Consider the following 26950-nt stretch of genomic DNA (forward strand, 5'->3'; position numbering starts at 1 on the left):
TACCTAGAGAACATACTGAAGTTACCCCCAATCTTTAAAAAATAAACCCTGGCTTGACTGTGATGTTACCTCAGGCTTTAGATTTATATCTTTCCTTTCTACATCCTGGAAAAAACCTGTTTACTCTCCTTGCTTTTTCTTCCTTTCCTTTTACTCTTTTCCCCCCGAAATGCAAATTATGTTTTACTGCTTGATATAATATAAAATTTAAAAATTACAAATTTTTACACATCAACAAGAGCACAATAGTAACACAACTTTTGAGTAGTGCCATTAAAAACTAAAATAATTATTTTATTTATTGTATTTATTTTTGTGAAATTTAATTTTAAATCTGAATTTAATACAAAAAAGAACATTTCCTTATGCAAAAAATACAAAATAGGATTGTATATGAGACCATGAATCTCATCCTTATCTCTTGCTTTTGAAAGAAAGGGATTAAAAATTCACAACATTGTTTCTAAAACTGTCCTGCTTTTCTGGGCTTCCTTCTTTTTATTCTATTCTGTACATTTTAAAATTAATTAATTAATTAAAAACTAAATACAAAACAGAAAAAAATTGTGTGCCTAGCAGAATGTTAGAAGGATTCAAATGATGAAAGAATACATTTTCATTTCAACAAAGCCTGTATAATAAATCCCATACATTACATTCAGAGCCACCCGTCTTTTCTTTGCTTCCTTCTAGGTTTTCTTTTGTTTTCTGATGTACACTTTCTACTTTATTCTTTTTCCCCCTTTCCTACCCTCCATCTCCCAAGAAGGCTAAAATTAAGTGCAGATATATTTACACACACACACACACACACACACACACACATACACAGATGTCTATAATCATACATATATACACTTATTCATTCATATCCATCTTATTTTGTGCATTTCTTAAATGTTTCCATGCCCTTCCACTTTTTAAAAATATTTTCAGCATAATGATAATAGTTTGCATTGTTATAGTGCTTTCAGGATTTACTTTACACATGTGATCTTATTTTCCTTCATTCTCTAGCTACCCTCACACTGTGGAAGATCACTCTGACCTTGTGATTCTTATCTCATCAGTGAGTTTCTGGATCCTCCATTTAGAGGAAGAGAACAAACCAGCCATCCTTCACTCATCTCCTATCTTTCTGTCTGTCTGTTTCTGTCTCTGTCTTTCTTGTCTGCCTCTGTCTCTGTCTACCTGTCTCTCTTTGTCTTGATCTGTCTGTGTCTTTCTTTATCTCTGTGTCTGTCTCTGTCTCTTTGTCTCTCTCTGTTTCTCTTTGTCTCTATCTCTATATCTGTCTGACAGTCTCTGTCTCTATCTCCCTCCTCTCGATCCTATTCATCTCCCATCTCCTCTCTGAGATTACCCTCAGTTTGATATGTGTATATATATGTATATATATATATATATATATATCTTTTATGAACATAAATATTTGCACATTATATTAAGGAATCTGAGCTTCACTGTCATGCTTTAATGTGGGTCTTTTCTTGCCCCTCTTCCCACCTCTTAATTTTCAACTCCTTTTTATATGTTGTCTTCCCTAATAAGACCCGAGGCTCCTTGGGAGCAGGGGTTATATTCTTTTTTTTTCTCCTTTTCATTCACAGTGCTTAGCACAGTACTTGGCACACGGCAAGCTCTTAATAAATGCTTGTTGAGTGATGAGACCTGTTATGGGCCAGAACTCTGAACTTGAAACAAGGATTCTTACAAGGTACTAAGTGGAGCTGATGAGACAATGTTTATCTAGTTTAGCTTGGTGCTTAATAGTTCTCTGGTTGGGTATGATTGATTTAGTCCTACAACAATAATGGTTTCCTAGTGATATAATGATTGGTTTACATTCAGTTTAGGGCATATAAGCTGGGAGCCTCAGCCAGATTCATTTAGAAGGTAGAGAAGACAGGCAGGAGCTCAAGCTCTTGGAGCCAAGGAGAGATATTTGTTTCCACCTTTAGTCAGGCTCCTGGTGACTGGCCTGGGGGACTGAGAGGCTTAGAGAGAGAGCTAGGGAAGACGAGAGGATTGGAGGCTGAAGCACAAGCCCTTGGACTCAGACAGATTCATCCCATCTCACACACCTTGGTGGCAGAGCTGTCCCCCTGCATTTTCTCCACTGAAACCAAGTCCTGTCTGAAGGCCATGAGAAAATTAGCTGAGCACCAGGTGAAAGAGATAATAAAGGATTTGGACTTTATCCCCTGGCTACTCTTGTGGTGATTACTCTCCTGAAAAGAAAGCTGCTCCGAGACCCCAAGAAAACCGAACTAAGAACCCAGTGACCCTCACAACAATTTATGTGGTTGGTGCTATTATTACCTTCATTGTATAGATGAGGATACAGAGGTTCACAGAAGTGAATGCCTTGCCCAGAGTCACACAGTTAGCAAGTAGCTGAGGCAGGATTTGAATTTGGGTCCTCCTGACTTCAAGTCAGGAATTGCTGTAGTCATTATAACACCTGGCTGCTCATCATTGCCATTCCCTTCCCCAATCCACTGTCCCAATTAAAAACAAAACCAAAAACAAGCCACTTGTGATAAATGAGCATAGTCAGGCAGAAAAAGTTTCTTGGTCAAAAAGTTGGTAACATGAGCCATCGTATATTCTCTGAAGATAAGGTTAATTGTTGCTTTGAGCAAAGTTTTTAAATCTTTCAAAGGCGTTTCTTGTACTTTCATCATATAAGGTCTTTGAGGGCAGGGATTGCCTATCGGTTTTCTTCTGATGTTGCTCACTTCACTCTGCTTCAGTTCATACTATCCAGGTTTCTCCAAAATTGTCTTTTTGTCATTTCTTAAAGCACAATAATTTTCTCTCGCATCCATATCCTGTAAATTATTTAGCAGTGCCACAATCAATGGGCCATACTTATAGTTTCCTGATCTTTTTTCCCTTTTAATCCTCACTTTAGGATCAGAAAGGGTTTTTTTGCTTGCTTCTGTGCCTTCACTGATATTACCTTTCCTTTTAACTCCTTCTATTATTATTCTCTCTATGTCTTCCTTTTATGTGCGTGTGTTGAATTATTAATACAGCAAATGGTGTATATGTGAATACATGCTTGTGTCTTTTGGCCAGTTTATATAAGAGGGAGATTTATCTCACACCTGCCTTACCCTTTTCTCTATTTGTATGTTATCTTCTCATATATCCCATTAATGAGAAATAGCAAGTTCTAGTCCTTCTACCTTTCTACACTGATGTAAATATTCTTTTACCCTCCACTTACTTTCTCCATGTTAAGCCCTTAGAACAGAAGCCATTCATGCCCAGGTCCTTTGTTATTTCATATTTAACTCCTTCGATACCTACTGAAGTCATCAAGGGACATTTCTTTCTTCTTCCCTTATTAGAATCTAGCTCTTCACTATCATACATCTCTTCTAATTGCTCAAAGAATTTACTTTTCTAGGATTTTTTTTCACTTATGCTTACTTTTCAAAGTTTCTATTTAGCTCTCTTCTTTTAATCTGGAATTTTTAGAAGTCATTTATTACATCTTCTGTATGATCTTAATCTCATTTCAGGACCAATAATTTCTTCTTCTGAAAAGCGAGTTAAGTTGAGTTGAACAACTGGCATCTGATGGTGATTTGTACCTGTTGTCACTGTTAGACTAATCAACAAAAAATATTTAACTCATTACAGTATTGGTTTACCCATTCATACAAATATAGACACATACTCAGATGTGTAGGTATATATGTGTCTGGCTATCTATCTATCTATATAAAGAGAGAGAGAGAGAGAGAGAGAGAGAGAGAGAGAGAGAGAGGCTTAGAGAGAGAGCTAGGGAAGACGAGAGGATTGGAGGCTGAAGCACAAGCCCTTGGACTCAGACAGATTCATCCCATCTCACACACCTTGGTGGCAGAGCTGTCCCCCTGCATTTTCTCCACTGAAACCAAGTCCTGTCTGAAGGCCATGAGAAAATTAGCTGAGCACCAGGTGAAAGAGATAATAAAGGATTTGGACTTTATCCCCTGGCTACTCTTTGTGGTGATTCTCCACTGAAACCAAGTCCTGTCTGAAGGCCATGAGAAAATTAGCTGAGCACCAGGTGAAAGAGATAATAAAGGATTTGGACTTTATCCCCTGGCTACTCTTGTGGTGATTCTCCACTGAAACCAAGTCCTGTCTGAAGGCCATGAGAAAATTAGCTGAGCACCAGGTGAAAGAGATAATAAAGGATTTGGACTTTATCCCCTGGCTACTCTTGTGGTGATTACTCTCCTGAAAAGAAAGCTGCTCCGAGACCCCAAGAAAACCGAACTAAGAACCCAGTGACCCTCACAACAATTTGTGAGAGAGAGAGAGAGAGAGAGAGAGAGAGAGAGAGAGAGAGAGAGAGAGAGAGAGAGAGATTTCTAACATTTTAGCATTTATATTTCCCTGGAATTATTGAACAGAATCTAAACAAATTTGACAATTGTCTCTGTCCCTGAGTTTATTGCATTACATATACACATTAGAGTATAATTTTAAAAAATCTTTTTCAGTTACATCTAAAATTTTTTAATATTAGTTTTGTTATTTTTTAATTTGGAGTTTAAAAATTTTCTCTTCCTCTTTCTCTTTCCTTTTCCCTCATTGAGAAAACCAGCAATTTGATAGGGGTTATACATGTACTGTCATGAAAAACATATTAGTTATGCTATGAAAGAAAACACAGAACAAAAAAAGCCAAGGAAAATGATGTAAAAAATTCTTCCAAGTTGCATCCAGTTTCCATTAGTTCTTTTTCTGGATGTGGATAGCATTTTTCTGTGTGAGTCCCTCAGAATTGCCTTGAATCTTTTGTAACACTGAGAAGAGCTAAGTCATTCACAGTTGATCATTATACAATTTTGTTATTACTGTGTATAATGTTCTGCTTCACTTTATATCAGTTCATATACGTCTTTCCAGATTTTCCCAAAAGTACCATTCTGCTTATCATTTCTTATAACACAATAGTATTCTATCACAATCATATTCTACTACTTGTTCAGCCATTATTAAGCATCACCTCGATTTCCAATTCTTTCTTATCACAAAAGATCTATTATAAATAATTTTTGTACATATAGGTTTTTTTCTTTTTTTCTTTGATTTCTTTAGGAAACGGACCAATTGTGCTAGTGCTGAGTTAAAGAGTATGCACAGTTTTATAGCCCTTTGAGCATAGCTCCAAATTATTCTCCAGAATAGATGGAGAATTCCACTAATAGTGGATTAATGTTCTAGTTTCTCCAATACTTATAATTTTTCTTTCATATTAGCTAATATGAGGTAACACCTCAGATTTGTTTTAATCTACATTTCTCTAATCAGTAGTGATTTAGAGCATTTTTTCATATGACTATAGATAGCTTTGATTTCTTCACCTGAAAACTGCCTATTTGTTTCCTTTGACCATTTATCCATTGGGGGATGATTTCTATTTTTATATCTATATTTATTAGATACCAAACCCCTATCAGAGATATTTGATAAAAATATTTCCCCCATTTGACCGCTTCCCTTCTCATCACAGATGCATTCATGAAGTTCAAGTAATCAAATTTATCTATCTTATCTTTTGTAATTTTCTTCATTCTGATTTAGTTAAGAACACATCTCTTACCCATAGCTGTGAGATGTACATGATCTTCTTCTCTTCTGATTTTTAATAGTATAATTTTTTTATGTTATTCATTTAGAGTGTGTTGTTGGAAGATGGTATAAGATGTTGATCTAAGCCTATTTTCTGCTAGACTGCTTTCCAGTTTTCCCAGGAAGTATTATCAAATAGTTTTCCTTACATAATTTATATTTTCCACTTTTTAAACCACTAGTTGTAGAGTACTATTATTTCTGAATGTTCCTTGTCTAGCTAGTTTTACATCTGTCTCTATTCTTTAACCAGTACTAGATAGCTTTGATGACTGCTGCTCTATAATAAAGTTTGAGATATGGAAAAGCTATTCCCTCTTCATCCTTGATATTCTAGATCTTTTATTTTTAAATGAATTTTATTATTATTTTTAAGCTCCACTAAATATTACTTTGGTAATTTGATTGGAATAGTATTACAAGTACACCGTAATTTTAGTAGGAGTATAAATTTTATTTTATTGGCACAAACTTTGCACTGAATATTCCTTCAGCTATTTATGTTATTCTTTAATTCTTTAAGGAACGCTTTATATTGAATTTATACAAGTCATTTGTGTGCTTTGGGAGGTTAATTCTTGGATATTTTATACATTTTGCAGTTATTTAAAATGAGATTTCTCTTTTTTATTACTTCTTCTTGTGTTCTCTTATTATTATATAGAAATGCTGGCCATTTTTGAGAATTTTTTTCCTGCCACTTTGCTGAAGCTATTGTTTCGGTATCTTTACCGATTCTCTGGAATTTTCCAAGTAAACCATTGTATCATTAGCAAAGAGGAATAATTTTATCTCCACCTATGTTTATTTCTTTAATTCCTTTCTCTTTTAACTACATCATATAATAATAGGGAGAGTGAGCATCATTGCCCACTCTTAAAATTATTTGAAAACTTTTTGGTGTATCCTTACTTTCATATGATGCTTACTTTTAATTTATATAGAGGTTTTGGTAGTATTAAAAATATAAAAATATCTGCCTGTACTTTATACATATACATATATATATATATATGTGTGTGTGTGTGTATGTATGTGTTTTATTTTTCCAGTTATATGTAAAACAATTTTTTTTACATTTGCTTTAAAACTTTGAGTTCCAGATTTTTTGCCTTCCTCCCTCTCTACCCCTCCCCTCATTGAGAAGTTAACATGAAGTTATGCAAAACATTTCCATAAAAATCATGTAGCAAAAGAAAACATAATTCTCCACTCCCTCCATAAGGGGGGATATTGTTAGGTCAAAGGATGTGCTTGATTTTTATAGCTCTTTGGGCATAGTTCATATTTTTTGATCATCCATCAATTGGAGAATGCTTTTTTAAAAATAAATTTGACTCAGTTCCCTATTCATTTGAGAAAAGAGCATTATACTTTGTAGAGATTTTAATATAGAAGAATATTCTACTTCTTCAAAGACTTTATTTGTATAAAAGAGTATTCTACTCTTTCAAAGACTCTGCATATATTGAGATGATCATATTGTTTTTGAATGTTTTGGGTTTTAATATGATGATATTGTTTTCCTAATATTGAATCATCTTTACTTCCTTGGGATAAATACTATTTGATCCTAATGAATGATTTCTTGGAAAAATTGTAGTGATCTGTTTGATAGGATTTTACTTAGAAAGCTTGAATAAATTATTATTAAGGATAGTTGCCTATAGTTTTCTTTCTGCATTTTATTTTCCTTTCTTTTAGTTACTAGCTATTTCACAAAAGGATTCTGATAAGGTTTCTACATTTTTTCCTCAATTTTAAGAATGTTTCCTTTATGAATTTGGATGTTAAGGAATTTAGTGCCTTATATAAGTTTATTATGGGAGCTTTATATAAGTTTATTATTGATATTAGTTGTTTCTCTCTGATTCCTTTCAATATAACATAGTTTCCTTGTTTGTCATTATTTTTTGAATGTTGTTTTTGCTTTATCTGAAAGCATGATTGCAGTTTCTGATTTTTAGATTCATTTGATGTATAGTAATTTTCCCATCCCTTCAGTTTTATTTTGTAGATGCCTTTGTTTTTTAAAAATATGTATCTTGTAAATAACAGATTACAGAGTTTTTTTTAATAACATCCAATCTGTCACTCTTTAATATTGGATTATTTAATCCATTCACACTTAAAGTTAAGATTTAGGGTTATATTTTCCTCCCATCTATTTCTAAAATAATGGAGAGGGAGCTTTTGAAATTATGATTTCTCTTCTTTTCTCCTGTCAACATAGCATAATTTTCCTTCAGTTAATTAAACTTGTTTTTAAAAACTGTGACTGTTCCCCTCACCTCTGATGCCTTCTTGCTAATTACCCCTTTCCCTTTAGGGTTTTGTTTGTTAGTTGTTTTCTCCTCTTCTTGCTTGGTTTTATACTTCTCCTTTTTCCTTTCACCATTTTCCTTCCTTCCCTCCCTCCCCAGTTCTTGTTCTCTTCTACCATTCTTTTAAGGCGGCTGCTTGGCTTAGAATGAGGAAGACTTGAGTTCAAGTACAACCCTAAACACTTACTAGCTTTGAGATCCTGAACAAATCTCTCAGCTTCAGTTTCCTCAACTGAAAAATGAGAATAATAATAGCATTTACCATGTTGTAAGGATCAAATGAGATATTTATAAATCACTTATCACAGTGCCTTGCACATAGGAAGGGCTATAGAAATGCTTGCTAGCTATTATTATTGTTGTTGTTCTCCTCTGATTAATCCTACAATTTTCATTTTCCCAATCCTTATGATAGTATTGCAAAAAACCTAAAGAATTCAAAGCACACTAAGGCACTAATGTCAAGCCAAAGTTCTTTCTGACTTAATAATGGCCTTTTTTCATCCATTTAATTTTAAGTAATTATCATGATGATCCCTTTTATATAAATCTTTGATTCTGTTTTCTTATTTCATTGACTTTATATAGACAGAAAAAGAGAGGTCATAGTTATTCAGTCTGTTTTGTCAGGATTTTTTTTTTTGAGGATCATGGAATCTAATGATAGTTCTAAATGAAGGGAAAGAAAAATGTTGGTGGGAAGTGAGGACATGGAGTACAGAGCCTAGAGCAAAAGAAATTGCAGGTGCTGAATATTGAATTAGGGGTGACAAGCTTAGAAATAATTAAGAGAATGCTCATGTTTATAAATTTGTAATTTAGAGAAGCATTTGTACACACAATATTCTGTTAGCTTGGTGTCCTCATGAGGTTAGAAAGGATCTTGGATTTATGGTAGACATAACATTATTTATTGGAAACTTCAGTTTTTGAACCCCTGGAAAAAGTGGATAATCAGATGACTCAGTTGCTCATTGGAAAAGGAAGAAAGGTCTGATAATTTACAGAATTCTGTACCCTTATGCTGGCAGATCAATGGAGGGCTAATAGAACCTTTAAAAGAACAATACTCCAGGATTTAAAGAACTCCCAGTACTCTGCGATAAAGATTTACAGGGTTATTTCATATCAGCCACCAAAGGTATTTTTCTCTGCATTTGGCCCATGCAAAGCTAATTTATATAAAGGTAACTGAGGCAGAGGAAAGCAAAAAATATCCACCACAATCTCAGTTGTCATGAGATAAAGCTACCCATGTAATCAGATGAAAGATCCTACCTTGTTGTTAAAATTAATTAATTAAAATTGAAAAATTTTCTCTTGCACATTGAGATATATGAGACTTTGCATCAATTTTTGCCTCATTTCATTGAACACTAGGAGTACCCCAATGTCCTTAGCCATTCAACTCTGTGTTTGTGAGATCCATAGCCCACTCTAAGGGATTAGTTACCCTTGATACTTTTTCTTGATACTTGTGAAAACAGAGTTAGCGCCCTGGATGCCTTAGAAACAGCCGGAGTCAGGATAATCAAAAGTCATTGGTCTTTAGGGGAGAAGTAAAGGAGATGGACGAAAACTCCACAAGCTCTCCATAACCTCCTCTCTCCTCCTTGTCCACAGCCAAAGTGACTCTGACTTGTTTTACTCCATCCCCTAATCCCTCCTACATTTCTCTGTATACATCAATAGATGGAGCCAGCACAGAATAGTGGGAAGGGCCATTTTCCAAGAATATACTAATGGAGTATTGTCCAATAAGTAATTAGCCTTAAGTGATTAGTTGTCTGATTCCAGTGCACTTATTCAGAGTTTCAGCCCTTCACTGATACTCACACTCATCGAGAGGTGCTGCATTTGATCTCCTTGATACATCTTTAATCTCTAAAACTTTCTGTGTGAGATTTGCTCTATTCTAGAGAATAGCTTTCTCCCCCCAACCCCAGTGATATATAGTTATGTTTTCTAACCCATTGGAGAGAACAGTTAACTCACATTTCTGTTCCAGTTTTAATCAGTCACAGATTTAGGTATCTAAACATTGAACATATTCATTACAGTTGATTTTCTTTTGTCTTGGTCTAACACCACAAATTGCCATCTATAATCATAGCTTATAGATCACAATTGAATCAATAAATGCTGTACAAAAGATTTTCTAGGCCCCATATTTTTCTTCTTGTCACTTTCCTCTAAGAGAATAATCACATCTTGTCTATTTTATTTTAGTCATTTTAATCAAGTGGTTATCAACTTGAGATAATTTAGCCTGCATAAATATATTTTTTTCAATTTTGCTACCATATGTTTTTATTATAATTTGTAAAAAACTGAGGATTGACTATAGAAATATATAATGAGACACCAAAATGATCAAATCAAGAAAATGAGATCTTAATAACCCAATTATTGAGAAAAAAATCAAGCAAGTTGTAAAGGAACTATAAAAAAAAATAAACTTAGCCAAGAAAGATTTATAGGTGAATTCAACCAGTTTAAAGAGCAACCAATCTCTATACTGCACAAACTGTCCTCAGAAATCGAGGAGGAAAAATATCAAAACTCTTTTTGTGACATAAATAAAGTCAGGAGTATTAGAGCATTGGACTTGGAGTCAAATCCCTCTTTAGATACTTACAAAACTTTGTGAACATTAGCACAATACTTACTTTCACTAATTCTCATTTTTCCTTATTTATAAAAGGAGGTTTAACTAAGATCCCTTCCAGCTCTAATTTATGATCATGTGATAAAGCAAAAAGAGAGACAGAGAGAGAGAGAGAGAGAAAATTTTAAGTCAGCATTCCTAATGAATATGAGAGCAAGAATCCATCACTTCTCATGGATCCAGTTTTTACCTTAATGGAGATGATCCAGATCTTTACATATCAATCCTCAATCTCTTTGCTGAGGTCCTTCCTACATCTCTAGCTACTTGGTAGAGCCAAAATGGTAAACATGTGCCAGTGCCACGCAATACATCCAGTATGGCTAGAACCAAATCAGCATATAATTGGGAAATATTTGGCAAAAATAATGAAATTATAATAAAGCATAGAAAATGTTAATTTGTGATTCTCTAAGTCAATAGGTCATCCACAGGGATCCTTCTGTACAGTTTAGGGGCCCTATTTTTAATTTAAATTTCAAATCAGTACATTAGACATCTTCATTTATTCCTCTTCCCCCACCAGCTTCCTAATCTCCGTCAGGGGCACAGGCATCTTTTAGTCACAGGTTTACAGCCTTGACATCACCTCGAAGTTCATTCTCCGTCACTTCTCTTTCCTGATTGATTGCCCAGGATGGCTGATTTTATCCTCTCCATACACGGGGACCATCTTTCAGTTCCTCATCACTTTTTTGGACTATTGTCTGGACTATTGCCATGGTCCCCTATTTGGTAGTTGTACATTCAGCTCCTACCCTCTCCAGTTCATCCAACCTCTACCTGGCTCCCAGATGGATACTCCTAATATGTAACTCTGATCACACTGCTCCCTTACTGAAGAGACTCTGGGGGCTCCTCCTTCCTCTGGGATAGAAGAATCGTTTCTCTGGCTGGCATTCCGTGATGTTCTCAGGCTAATTATATATTACTTTCTCTTCCACACTTTGTGTTTCCACCAGCCTGGCTTGCTTACTATAGGCTGTCTAAGCCTTTTAAAAAATTTATTCCAAGCTTCAACATCAAAAATAAACATTTCTGTTTATATAGAATACAAAAAGAAGTCTGCATATGAAACTACGAGTGTCCAATCTATACCTCTGGATTTTAAAAAGGTACCTAATACATTGCACCTTCAGGTTAGACAGAACTACTTACTTTTGTTTTCTTCTTAACTTCCTTCTGTTTTCTTCTTTTCGTTTAAAAATATTTCAGCGATCCTCTTAGTATCATTATTTGTAACTCCCTTCACTGCTTCCACTCTACCCATGTTAAAAATGAAGAGGAAAAATTCCCCTATTACAAAAAAGCAAAACAAATCCAAAGAGTGACCATGACTATATATCCTTCTGCATTTTGATTCCATCATTCTCTGACACAGTGGAAAGGAAGGAAATCAGCATGTATTAAGCACATACTATGTGCCATTCACTGAGATCAGTGTTTCACAAATATATGCTTCATCATGGCTCCTCTGGAGAAGTGCTTGGTCATTTCTTTGATCAGTGTTCTTAAATCTAAGTGGGTTTTTTTGGTTTACAGTGTTGTCATTCCAAAAATTATCTTCTGGTTCTGTTAGAATCATGCTGCATTGGTTCATAATTTTTTTTTATTTTTTATTTAATAGCCTTTTATTTACAAGTTATATGTATGGATAACTTTACAGCATTGACAATTGCCAAACCTCTTGTTCCAATTTTTCACCTCTTACCTCCTACCCCCTCCCCCAGATGGCAGGATGACCAGTAGATGTTAAATATATTAAAATATAAATTAGATACACAATAAGTATCATTGGTTCATAATTACCCAGGTTTCTCTGAAACTGTATCTTTGATAATTTCTTACTGTTCAATAATTTTTTACTATAAATTGTCTAATCTTTCAATGTAGTATATTTATTACACTCATATGCTATAATTTGTTCAATCATCTCCCAAGTGATGGGCATCCCTTCCCTAGTTTCTAGTTTTCTTTTTAATCCTCTCTTTAGGATCAGAAAGTTAGTTTTGCTTGTGACTGTTCATTCTTGGTGTTATCCTCCCTATTACCGATACCCTGTTCCCCACCTATTTCTCTAATGAGTTTGACATATTTCTGCACCAAACTCTGTGTGTGTGTGTGTGGGGGGGGGGTGTGGGAGAGTGCATATGCATTCAATGTCACTTTCTGTAGTTTTGGAAAGAAAATGAGATTCATTTGATGATCCTTCCTATATCTTATATTTCCTTTTTCCTACTTTCTGTGCTCAAGTATTTCTTTTTTACCATACATTCTCTCTGGAAAAAAAGTAAATTTAGCTCCCAGTTCTCTGTTCTTGTTTCTTAGCTTACTCATACAATTTGAAAGCATTAAGGTTTTGAAAGGCCACATTTCATCTTAGTTAGAATGTTAGCACATCATATAGCTTCTCCTAAATGCTCTTATATATGTATATATTTCCTTTCCTAGATTTATCTCGACTCTTATGTTTGCATTTCAAAATTCTTACAGAACTTCTTTTTTCAGGAATGCTTGAAAATCACTATTTTGTTTAAGATCTTTTTTTCCTTGTAGCATTACCCTGTTTTGCAGAGTACATTTTTCTTGGTTGCAAACCTCTACTTTTTGCCTTTTGGAATATGATATTCCAAGGTCTCTTCTCATTTATGGTAGAAGCTTCCAGATCTTGTGTATCCTAGCTGCGATTAATTGATCACTGAATTGTTTCTTACTGGCTGCTTATTTTTCTTTCTTCTTTGATGTGGAAATTGGAAATTTTGGCTATAACATTACTGAAACTTTTCCTTTGGGAGTTTTTTTTTTCCAGGAGTTGTTGGTAGATCTCCTATCTTCCACTTTCATTTGCCCTATTATTATCATAGATCTGTGCAGATTTCATTTATTGATTTCTTGAAGTACTGTGATCTAACTTTTAAAAAGTCATATATCTCATAGTATCCATCATCTTCCAGACCATTTGATTTTTATATCAGATATCTTATTTTCTTCTATTTTTTCACTCTTTTGATTTTTTCTAATATTTCTTGCCATATTTTTTTGCCATGACAAGGTCATTGATTTATGTTTGGCCTATTTTAATTTTCAAGGAGTCTGTTATTTGGATAATATTAACTATTTTCTATTCTAATATATTTATTTTGTTTCTAAGTTTTCCTTCTAGAGGGTTTTAAATTAATTTTTCAATCTCTTGTCTCACTTATTGTAGGTATTTATGCAGAAATCCTTGTGGGAAAAAAGGATTTCTTTTTTCCTTTTGAATCTTTTTTTTTTTTTTTAACTTTTTATCCTTTGAATCTTAGGTTACAATTGTATGGAATAATTTTACCCTTTTTTCGAATTTTTGAATCTCTAAAGCTTAAAATATATACTTCTTAGTATCTTTGGTTGACTCATGTCTCCAACCTTATTTTCTGAAATGGGACTTTTTGCCAGGGTCTCATGCCATGCTTTTGGATAGGAGTTTTGTATTGCTTGTTCTCAGCTGGGGCCATGGGTTTCCTGACTGACCTCCTAGTCTTAGAGCTTCATAAGTTGCTGGAGGGCTGCCTTCAGGACTTTTTATAATGTTCAGGAACTTTGGAACATGTCTGAAGGATGCTTGCTACCCTAGTTTCTCATGCTTCTACAGCTTCCGGAGTTTTCCTTATGGATTTCCAACCCCCCCTAGGGATCTCTGACCCTCCAGAGGATCCATGGGGGGATGCTTTTCTTTTCAGGCTGCATGATTTTTGCCGTCTTTAGTCATGCTAGGAGATTGTGGGCTAGTTTGCCTGCCCCAGCTTAGTGCTTTTTTCCTATTGTTTCTGCAGGTCTGGGGTAGAAGTCACTTACTGTAATTACTCAGTGGATTTTTGGATCACTCTTCAGCTTGATGTTGACTACATATTTCTGCTGGAATAGGTTTGTGGGGAGTTGGAAATATTTATTCAGGCAACCATCATGGCTGGACGTCTTTCTCAGATTTTGTACAGGATATCCCTGTAGTTCTTTACTTCTGTGTCATATAGAACCTTACACCCTCTAAGTTTCAGCTCAGATGTCAGCTCCTTCAAAAGGATTTTCCTGATTCTCCTAGTTGTTCGCCCTATTCCCAGTTATTTTACATTTATTTTATGTATGTCTTCATTTTATAGGACTTAGTTATACCTGATTGTTGAAAATAAAAACCAATTCATGTTTGTCTTTTGCTTCTTCCCAGGGGAAAAGGTTTGTGTAAGCTTGTATGGTGCTGGTGCAGATATGAATATTAGACTGGACAAGAATTCCTTGATCATTGAGAAGACCTATATATCTCTGTCTAATCAGAGAAATATAATAATTCACAACCGAAGTAATATCATTGCACATTTCCAATGGAAAGTACATGCTACTCAAGAAGAGGAGGATAAAGAAAAAGCAAGGTTTGTAATGTTTCAATGATCTAATATGAGAAAATGGAAACTTTGATCATTTTGGACAATTAATTTACATCTCTTTATGAATAAGTAAGTTTAGAATCAAATCATCCAAATAGACATTTTAGAATACTTATTAGTTAGTTTTATGAAAGTTTCTTCTTTGGACCTGCTTTCTGACAACGAGAATGGAATAATGTAACATCTATCTTCATTTGTCATTGATTTTAACAGTCATGGCATCATAGGAGTTAGAGATCTAGTCCATTCATCCTATTTTACATATGAGGGAACTAAGGCCTGAAAAGGAAAGTGACCTGCCTGAAATCTCACAGGTAGTAAACAGCAAAGTCTGGAGTTGAGTCCTCTCTCTCCAAAACCACTCAACCATGCTACGCTTCTATTTAATTCAGACAAAATTTAGGGCGTTGCATATGTGCCTAATTCTAGGAAAAGTGCTACAACTTCAGTTTAAAGAATGACACATTCATTCCTTTTTTAAAAATTTTATTGATGGTTATTGGATTTTAGATCATATTAATTTCAAGATATTCTCCTGACATACCTCCACTCTCTGTAAAACTCCAGGACAGAGGGGGAAAAAAAACAGTCCAGCACAACTACATCTACATGAATGGTCCTGTCTTCTCTCCCCTACCCCTCCTGCATTTTAATTTTCTTTTCTAGGGCCAAATTGGAAGACATATTAATTTGTCACTATTTTTTTTTGAAATAACCTTTGTGGCTTTATTATTTTTCCCATTTCCCCAAAAGCTCATCAGATTTTATGCATATTTTCAGAAAAAATTTATTTGAACAACAATCATTTAAGAATATTAAGTGAATGAATATTTCATGAACCTAGAAACTTGTCACTTCCATCTGTCAAGCTACAATACTCTGCCTTTTCTTCCACAGACCGTGCAATTCCTTAAAACTATAGTCTTCTTATATCTCTCTTCTCTTTCTTAACCCAAACTCCTCAGAAACACTGTCTGTACCCAAGATCTCCACTTCTCCTAACATTCACTGATCAACCCTTTGCAGTCTGACTTAGGGCATCCCTCAGGGAAGCTTTTCTATCTGAAGTCATCAGTGCTCACTTAATTGCCAGACCTGATGGCATTTTCTCAACCTTATTCTTCTCAACCTGTGTAAGACTCTGTTAACCATCTGATTTTCCCCAGAACTTTTTTTTTATGACATCACATTCTCCTAGTTGTCCTCATCTGACCACATCTTCTAGTAGCTTTCACTGGCTCATTAAACTCTCCCTGGCTGTGGGTGTTTCCCAGTATTCGGTCTTAAACCACCTTCTTTTTCCCTTGACACACACTCTGGAGCTGCCAGGCTCATAATCTCATAAAAACAGGAAACAGAGTTTTATGCCTCTTCTAGATAGGGAGAAGGATGGGCTAGAGTCCAAGGAGCTTCTGTTCTTTTTAATCATTTTATTATTTTAAAAATATTATCATTACTTCCCATCACTCTTTTCACAATAGTATCTTCCCCTGTGACAAGTACAGTTCAATGAAACAAATGAACCTACTGGTCATGTTTGGAAATGTCCATCCCACTCCACCTAGGGAGTCCAGCTATTCTCTTCCAGGAAGTGGAAGGTCATGATTTCTTGTTCATGAAGTGCTGAGTCATTGTAATCACCAGTCCCATTTCTAGATGTTAACCATTACTTTTAAAACATCTTCTTGAAAATTTATAGGAATTGAAGTCAAATTCATTAGCCTGTTGTTTGCAGAATCCATTCTCTTCCTTTGTTTTGAAACATTGGGATAATGTCTTGTATCTCCTTCAATTCAGTAGCACCTGTTCTAATCTCTGAGATCACTCAATGCTGCTGACTGTGGCTCAGTAATTAAAGGTCTTTGTTTTTTAGTATCCTAGGGGATAGTTTGCTGGTCCCAGCTGATGGCTTAAACTCATCAAAGGGTCGTTTATTATTTCTTTATTTCTCTTAGATATCCACTTCTATTACAAAGTATTATTCAATCCTTACTACTTGGAAGAAAAAACAGGAGCAAAACAAGGCTGATCATTGGGAAAACGCAGTGTCTATTATACTAAATAAAAGCTGTTCCTTCTTTAGTCATCATGTTTTTTTCCAATATAGTTAAAAATTACTCCCCGTTAAAAATTACTCTCCCTCCCTTTTAATCCTTTACTTTTCTTGTCAACAATGGTCATTTAGCACAAATCCTCATAATACTATACCATTTTTTAGTATTTATTCTCTTGCCTGTTTTTATTTCCATCCTTAGCACATACCTTTTTAAAATACAAGTTGACTAGTAAGTTTCATGAGCTTCTCCTCTTCCTCCTTATTAGAGCTGTTTTTCTTTAGGTCATTGGAATTCCATCCTTTATTGTTTTAGAATGTGTGATTCTGCTATTCTTGTTTGATTTCTTTGAAATCTGCTTTCAGAATCTAGAGTGTACAACATTATGGGTCAAATCTATTGAAAACAAAGTTTCATTATATAAATTGTTATATATTGTTTTATTATATAAATTGTTCAATAAGAGCAGTCTCCCATACTGCATAAATTCTTTGCTTCTAGTTTAGGGGAATTCTCTCTCCAGAATTTTAAGATAAATTATATCTTCTTTCTTAGTTTCCTAAAATTTTTTGCCCCAGCAATTAGCTCCTTCCTATTGATGAAAATCAGATATAGAATATATTTTTTTCCATGTTTTGGTAGCTTCACCTTCTGACGTATGAGATAATCAATAAGGACAAGTTAAGAAATTATAATAAAATATAATATATACCTTTGGAAGTGATGCCGGTCCACAAGTTATCTGCATAACTGAAGTTCCTTATCATCTATTCCATTCATCTGTGGCAGGATAATGATTCATTATAGTGCCCTCTTTTATTTCTTTTTCTCTCCAAGTGGTCTATAATATACTATAATGATAATATCATTTTTAACTTCTGTTTGCCTCCATTGATATTCATTCAAGTGCTCTTCACCATGCCTTTGAGGCTCTTATAACTGGGTTTCTTCACATGACACCTTCTCAATAAATAAAACTACCTCCCAGCCCTCTTTGACTTTTATCGTTGTTGGGGATGTTTTTTAAACTATATTTATCTAGAGCATTTTCTAGTCAAGAATCTTATATCACTAATTTTCAGTAATACTCATAAAGTCAAATCTGCCTTATTTTGTACATTTTTTGTGTAGACAACCAAGACCTTTTATACTGACTTTTTTCTTGAATTGATTTCCTATGAATTTTTAGTTGTCCATTGATACTTTTTGATGTATAGATATTTTTTTCTTTAACACAGGCATAGTCTTATATGTACCCTAGATTTGGGAAAGCAGATTTCAAAGGAATTGGAGCAAAAAGAGATAGTATAAGAGACACAAGAGACATGAATTCAAGAAGGATAAAAATTTCAAAGTATTCTGTTATCTAAGTTGGCACATATACATTGATAGGTTTTCTCCCCTTTCTACCCCCTTTCTGTTTAGTTTAAGTCCCTTTTCATTTTGTGTAGTTTCAATGAGGGTGGTCTCTCTTTGAAAAGAAAAATTAATCCTATCAACCTCTACTGAGAAAATTCCATTCCTGTACAAGAGCCTGTCATTCTTGTAGTTCAAGCTGCTCTAGAAATCCATTTTCATTTTCAGACATTCTTAACAAGTTGTTCACTTCCAAAATCTGCCTTTCTCTTAACTTTAATAAGCTTTAATAGATATCCATATTCCAAAATACAAAGAACAAGAAAGAAAATTATGTAAGAAACTGTAAACTACATTATATGCTTTTAAAAGAAAATATATATGTGATATATAGGCACATACATATATGACATTTATCAAAGTAGTATAACAAAATTGCTCTGTTTGTGTCCTTTTCTAAACTTTTTATTGTGTTCTGTGCATTTAAAATGTTTTATTGATGCTTTTATTGCATATTTATCACTACCCACTAAACTATCTTCCCTGCATAGAAATCTTCTCTTGTAATAAATGTATAGCCAAGAAAAAAAAAAACTAATCATGATGGGCATGTCTGAGAATGAATCGTTATGTCCCTTTAGTGCACTAACTTTCTGTTTTATTAGTCTGGATTTTTTATGTGTTTGTATATATTCATCCATTTCATTTGACTTACCAGTTTTGTTGACCTATAATTGAGTAAAATAATTTGAACAATTTTTTTACAACTGTTATGCATTTTGGGGGATTTGGGGGATTAGGTTTTCCTCTCTTTCAAAAAATACAAAATTCACAATTTTCTGCTTTCTTGGTATTTTAGAAAAAACCCAACTCCTGGTTCCAGTTAGAAATTCATTATTTTTTGTTTTTGTTTATGTCTACTTTTTGGGGGCAGTTTTGTAGTATGTGCATTTATGTATTTTTATTTGTTGCTTTATTATGTTTTTTTATTTATATCTTTTTTCTCTCCCTTGATAATAAATGTGTATAGGAATATAAATACTGCATTAGAGATTGTTTTCAGTTAATAAGTTAATTGTTCTTTATGGAATTATTCTTTTTTTTTTATTTAATAGCCTTTTATTTACAGGATATATACATGGGTAACTTTACAGGATTAACAATTGCCAAACCTCTTGTTCCAATTTTTCACCTCTTACCCCCCCCCCCACCCCCTCCCCGATGGCAGGATGACCAGTAGATGTTAAATATATTAAAATATAACTTAGATACACAATAAGTATACATGACCAAAACATTATTTTGCTGTACAAAAAGAATCAGACTCTGAATTATTGTACAATTAGCTTGTGAAGGAAATCAAAAATGCATGTGTGCATAAATATAGGGATTGGGAATTCAATGTAATGGTTTTTAGTCATCTCCCAGAGTTCTTTTTCTGGGCATAGCTAGTTCAGTTCATTACTGCTCCATTAGAAATGATTTGGTTGATCTCGTTGCTGAGGATGGCCTGATCCATCAGAATATGGAATTATTCTTTATGAAATAAAGCATTCTTATGCTTTGTTCTTTATGGAAGTTAAAGCATTCTTAAAGAATTTGCATTCTTTTAGTAGAGACTATGTTAGGCAAGGATGGGTAATTTCAAAATAGATACAATTTGATTTGGGGATATCAGGAAAGAATTTGTGTAGAAGATGATGCTTACTTCAGTCTAGAAGGATACTAGGAGTTCTTAGAAGGGAAGGTAAAGGAATGGAGGCCAAGTGAGAGAAAAAGGCACAGAAGTGGGAAATGGAGTACTGAGTATTAGCATAAGTAAGAAGGTCAATTGGACTTCCTTTCTTTTGTTATGAACTTTAATATGAGAGCTACATTTCTCATTACATTTCAGATTATCAGCTATAAAAGGAATTTTATTAATGGACTCATTGTTATTGGTATCAGATGATCTCTCTGTGTCTCAGACATTACAATTGTAGAAATTATATCATTGAATTCACAAACTAAAAGTTCACTAATGGATGAATTGTATAGGCTATTTCTCACGAGTTCTAAAATGTGTTTATCAGAGACTCTCAGAAATTTTATCAGTAATGCTTTATTACTGGTGCTGTGCTATTATAACATCAAACTATAAATTCTGAAAATCTGAAAAACCATAAAAGTGAAGAAATAAATTAGTAAAATAGTGGAAATTTCATGCAAAGATAAAATTTTATTTTAGCTTATGAATATATTATTCTCAGTTTTATGAACTTTTGATGAATTTTACTGACTCTCTAAAGAGAACATGCTAATATGAGCAAATAAATAACTCAAAATAAATGTAGAAAATTTCTTTTGATGTACAACAAAAGGTCATGACTATTCTGTACCTTTATCATTTATATTCCTTAATGTTTTAAGGACTTTTCATATAGTAAAAGAAATGAAATATGTGGTCTTATCAATTGTGTCAAATGATTCATATACTTAAATGTTTTATATTTTTGTTGTATATAAAAGTGATTTTCAAGTGTCTAAATTGGTTTTTTTCATTGATTGATACACTTGGTCCTCCTACTTTAACTCTGTAAATATTTGTTTCAAGTGTATTTTTAAGTTACATTTAAACAACATATTGGAATCTACTTCTAATATGTTGTACTGGGTTGAGTTGGGTTTTGTTTTGGATTTTTTTTTACTGATTTCCTCCATTTCAGGGGTAATTTCATTCCATTATGATTGAGAATTGATTTCTCTTTCCATCATATTTTATTATAATCTTCCCCTTTTTGCTGTCTCTCTCCTCTCTTTATAAAGAAAATAGACCATGGGGAAAAAAGAAAATGAGATCAGCTTATGTAGCCTATAATTGTGGTAATGTGTTCCTGTTTCTCTGCTCTTTCTCTCTTCATCCAGTCTAAACCCAGATCACTGCTTTTTTTATTTTTTGTTTTTTCATTGTAATATATTTCTCCCTTTATGATTAGCTCTTTGTTATTGGAACTTACTTGTTGGCATTCTCTCCTCAACTCCCTCTTAAATCCCTTAATTCCCTTTCCCCCACTCATTTCCCTGTTGAATTTAAAATATTTATGCACCAAACTCGTTGTGTGTCTTTGACACTCTTTTGATCAGTTTGAGTAGGAGGGAAGTTCAAGAAACACCCACGTTACCCACTCTGACCTTCATGTTTGTATACTCTTCTTCTGGTATACCATAAATATGGTATTCTCTTCTTCTTCATTCCTTCTTTAATGTATTCCTTTTCTCTTCCCTTTCTCTTGAAGCTATCAAAACATTTGTTTCTTGAAACTACTTTTCTTTTGAAATTAACAAAACAGTTGTTTAGACTTTATTTGGATGAGAAATGTTTTGTAATTGTGTTCATATAGTTCTTGGGCTAGTCTTGGCAGGTAGACACACAAATATTTTATTTCGTCTATATTATATAATATATGGAATTTCTCTTTCTGATGGGCTGATGGGCTTTGTCAACACTATATAGAAATGCTGATGATTTATTTGTGTGGGTTTATTTTATATTCTGCAACTTTGCTAAAGCTGTTCATTGTTTCCAGTAGGCTTTTGGATGATTTACTAGGATTCTCTTAAAATATATCATCATATCATCTGCAAAGAATGATAGTTTTATTTCTTCATTGCCTATTCTGATTTCTTTAATTTCTTTTTGTTTTCTTATTGCTTAAGCCAACATTTGTAGTACATTGTTGAATAATAGTAGGGATAAAGGGGATTCTTGCTTCACTCCTATTTACTCCTGATCTTATTGGGAATGCTTTCAGATTCTCTCAATTACAAATAATGCTTACAGTTGGTTTTAAATAGATATTGCTTATTATTTTAAGAAGAGTTCCCTTTATCCCTTTGCTCTGTAATGTTTTTTTTAATAGGAATGAGCGCTGGTGCTGTATTTTGTCAAAAGCCTTTGAAGCAGGTTGTGATCCCTTTAAGAAACTGATTTGTGATCCTTTCAGATTGATTTGTGATTCAGATTATTCCCAGCCCCTCCTGGCTGATGCATTATTAGTTCAGGAAGCCTGCAACTTTGATTCACAAATCCTGGTCAAAAGCACCCCTTTGAATTTCAATAGGAGATCCAGGCTTGTCCCAGCCCCCATCTGATCTGAGCCAACTTGGGCTCTCACAGCCCCCATCAGATATGAGCCAACTTGGGACTCCACCCAAGGGCCCTTTTAGCTAAATCTCTCATTATAAAAAGAACCAAACTAAAATCTTCTCTTTGCAGAGGTTCCAAATATGCCAGCCCCATGCTTGACATGCCAAGGGTCTCTGCCCACTGGAATACTGTTTCCAGTGCCGCCTTCTCTTTACCCTCACCTATTTCCTTAACCAGATTTTAACCTTATTTCCAGTCCCCATAATAAACCTCCTTTATCAATCTAGGTTTTCGGGTCTGTAAATTCCTTTACAGAGAATTGCTTGCACCACTAGAAGGGAGTTCACTAGAACTCCCTACTCTTGCACTGAATCCCAAGGGATGCAGGGGAGCCAAACCTACCCTGCCACTAGCCCTTATTTAACTCCTCCCTGACCACCAGTAACCCTAATTTCATTTGAATATCCCAAATCTAAACCTCATCACCTTTTCTGCATCTATTAAGATTATCATATGATTCCTGTTGGTTTTATTATTGATATAGTTGATTATACTAATAGTTTTTCTGTGCATTCATGGTATAAATTCCATTTGGTCATAGTGTATTATCCTGCTGATAAGTTGCTGTACTCTCTTTGCTAATATTTTATTTAAATTTTTTGCGTCAATATTCATTAGGGAGATTGATCTGTATTTTTCTTTCTCTGTTTTGGTTCTTCCTAGTTTAGGTATCAGTCATATTTGTGTCATAGAAGGAATTTGACAGGATTTCTTCTTTACCTATTTTTCCAAATAGTTTACATAGTATTGGAATTAATTGTTCTTTAAATGTTTGGTAGGATTCATTTGTGAATCCATCTGACCCTAGAGATTTTTTTTCTTAGAGGGTTCATTAATTTCTTGTTCAATTTCTTTTTCTAAAATGGGACTATTTAAGTATTTTATTTCCTCTTATGTTAATGGGAAATTTATATTTTTGTAAATATTCATCCATTTTGGTTAGATTGTTGGATTTTCTGTCATACAGTTGGGCAAAGTAGCTCCTACTTATTGCTTTAATTTCTTTTTCATTGGTGGTTAAGTTTACTCTTTTCATTTTTGATGCTGGTGATTTGGTTTTTTTCTTTCCTTTTTCTTATCAAATTAGCCAAAGGTTTATCTATTTTTGTTGTTTTTTCCCATAAAACCAACTCTTAGTTTTATTTTTTTTAATTTTTCTTTTTTTTTTTCCTGAGGCAGTTAGGGTTAAGTGATTTGCCCAGGGTCACATAACTAGGAAGTGTTAAGTGTCCAAGACCAGATTTGAACACGGGTCCTCCTTACCTTCAGGGCTGGCATTCTATCCACTGCACCACCTAGCTGCCCCTCTTAGTTTTATTAATTAGTTCATTTTCTTATTTTCAATTTTACTAATCTTTCCTTTGAGTTTCAGAATTTCTAATTTGGTATTTAATTGGTTTTTTTTTAATGTGTTCTTTTTCTAGCTTTTTCAATTGCATGTGCAAGTCATTGATTACCTCTTTCTCCATTTAGTTCATGTAACTATTTAGAGGTATAAAATTTCTCCTAAGAATTTTTTGGCTGCATACCATAAGTTTTGGTATGTTGGCTCATTACTATCATTCTCTTGGATGAAATTATGGATTGTTTCTGTGATTTGTTGTTTAATCCACTCATTCTTTATAATTAGGTTATTTAATTTCCAATTGTTTTTTAGTCTCTCTTTTTCTGGCCCTTTACTGAATGCAGTTGTTATTGCATTGTGATCTGTCAAAGGAAGCATTTACTATTTTTGCCTTTCTGCATTTGATTGTGAGTTTTTTATGATCTAATACATAGTCAGTTTTTGTGTAAGTGCTATGTACTGCAGAGAAAAGATGTGTTCCTTTGTCTCTATGCAGTTTTCTCCAGAGATCTATCATATCTAGATTTTCTAGGATCCTATTAACCTCCGTAGTTTCCTCTGTAGAGATTAGATTGGTCCGATTCTGAGAGGGGAAGATTGAGGTCCTCTACTAATATACTTTTGCTGTCTATTTCTTCCTGTAACTGGCTTAATATAGTCTCTAGAAATTTGTATGCTCTACTTCTTGGTGCATGTACATTTAAAAATGTATTGTCTATGGTACCCTTTATCAAGATGTACTTTACTTCCTTATCTCTCTTAATTAGATGTAGTTTTACTTTTGTTTTATCTGAGATCAGAATTGCTACCCCTGCTTTTTTTACTTCATCTGAAGCACGATAAATTCTGTTCTAGCCTTTTACCTTTACTCTGTATGTGTCTCAGTTCTTCATATGTATCTCTTTTTTTTATTATAGCTTTTTATTTACAAGTTATATGCATGGGTAATTTTACAGCATTGACAATTGCTAAACCTTTTGTTCCAATTTTCTCCCTCCTTCCCCCTCCTCCCCTCCCCCAGATGGCAGATTGGCCAATACATGTTAAATATGTTAAAGTATAAATTGAATACAAAATAAGTGTACATGTCTTAACAGTTATTTTGCTGTACAAAAAGAATCAGACTTTGGAATAGTGTACAATTAGCCTGTGAAGGAAATCAAAAATGCAGGTGGACAAAAATAGAGGAATTGGGAATTCTATGTAGTGGTTCATAGTCCTCTCCCAGAATTCTTTCACTGGGCGTAGCTGGTTCAGTTCATTACTGCTCCATTGGAACTGATTTGATTCATCTCATTGCTGAAGAGGGCCACATCCATCAGAATTGATCCAAATGTATCTCTTTTAACATATTCTAGGATTCTGGTTTTTTAATTCATTCTGTTAGTCCCTTCTATTTTTTTCCATCCCCTTCTTCATTGCTTACATGTGGCAGCCTACCCATGCCTACCACATGCCCTTCCATTGTCCTTTAGGTGAGCTGTTACCTTAATTCTTCAGTCCGCAGCACTCTGTGACTTACAGCAATCCAACCTTGACAGAATATTAATCTTTCTTTTCCTCCTCTTCATTAGAAGCTCCTCTTATGCATGGTGTCATTTTTCTACCAGGCTCTTTTTAGTATCTGGGAGTTGCTTTTCTGGTGCATCCAAATTGTCCTGGGCTCCTTCTGCAGACAGCCACTGCTGTCTGGCCTGCCCTAGGATGTTCAGAGGCCCCTTCTTCCACTGGAATGGGGATGGAGATGGAAGACCAAATCTGACCCCAAAAGGGGGCTTTTCTCCTCCTCCCCAGGCAAGCCTTTTACAAGGGAGTCTCTGGGACTACCTCTTTCTGCTTCCAGGTGCTCAAATCTCTGGGTTATAATCTTGTTTGCTATTATATAGATGGCCCACGGTTTCTTAACCAATCCAGATACATTCCCTCTCTCATGTTACTGTCGTTCATCTAATATTTTTGAGGCTTATTGCACCTGGTTCCCATCTCTGATCGTTCTCACTCATATCAAGACTTGCCATTTTGTCAGTTACTTTAAGTGGGGTAGGGAGAAGCGAATGATATCCTTTACTTGGATATAGAGAAGTGCTTTTATAGAGAAGGGCCCTAATTCTTCTCCTGTCAGAGAGATTATGTCGCTCAATATATAGGTTCAAGGAATGTACAAAAAAAAATTAAGACAATCTTATTCTCTTCTGCCATCCTTATGTCCCCTCAATCCAACAGTTTGGGGGGGAGGCGATTGGGGTGAAGTGCTTGCCCAGTAAGTGCCTGAGTTCAGATTTGGAAAAAAGCCAAAGTTTGCCAAGTCAGAGAGTAAAAATTTTGTGACACCATTTAATAGATGAGCAAACTGAGGCACAGAAGGGGGAAGCTACTTGCCCAGGGTCATCTAACTAAGGAATGTCTAAGGCAGAATTCAAGTTCATGCCTTTCTGGCTGCAAGTCCTCCCCTTTGTTCACACTGTCTCCTTAAATAAGCTAGGCTCTTGTGCATCTTCTGGGGCTGATGGTGCCCTTCTATTTTGACACTGCTTAACTACTAAGGGTTTTTCCCTATGAGTTTTGTCAGTAAAAGGCAAACAGAAATGTTTGCTGGGGTAGGGTGGAGTGTAGAGGAAGTGAAGGACAGAGATTTTAAAGCAAGTGAATTATGGCAAGAGCATTCCAAACAGGGGATGAAATATTATGGGACTTCCATTGCTTGTTATCTGTTAATCATGAGAGAGACAGAGGCAGAGACATTCAGAGACAGAATGAGAGAGAAAGAGACAGGAGAGAGAGAGAGAGAGAGAGACAGAGAGAGAGAGAGAGAGAGAAACAGAGATAGAGAGAGACAGAGACAGAGAGAGACAGAGACAGAGAGAGGAAGAGACAGAGAGAGAGACAGAGAGAGAGAAAGAGAGGAAGAGACACAGAGAGAGAGAGAGAGACAGAGAGAGAGGAAGAGACAGAGAGAGAG

The 26950-nt window shown here is 34.6% G+C and overlaps 1 protein-coding gene across 1 annotated transcript in view; it reads left to right on the top strand.

Annotated features, from left to right (window-relative positions):
* Nucleotides 1–26950, top strand: part of HYDIN (HYDIN axonemal central pair apparatus protein) — a 404272-nt gene that overhangs the window by 113541 nt on the left and 263781 nt on the right. The window contains exon 8 of the mRNA XM_031949959.1: nt 14834–15035. Coding sequence (XP_031805819.1) covers nt 14834–15035 — 202 coding nt within the window. The remainder of the gene's footprint in view (nt 1–14833; nt 15036–26950) is intronic.

The sequence above is a fragment of the Sarcophilus harrisii genome, chromosome 2 (assembly GCF_902635505.1).
Source record: "Sarcophilus harrisii chromosome 2, mSarHar1.11, whole genome shotgun sequence".
Classification (NCBI taxonomy): Eukaryota; Metazoa; Chordata; class Mammalia; order Dasyuromorphia; family Dasyuridae; genus Sarcophilus; species Sarcophilus harrisii.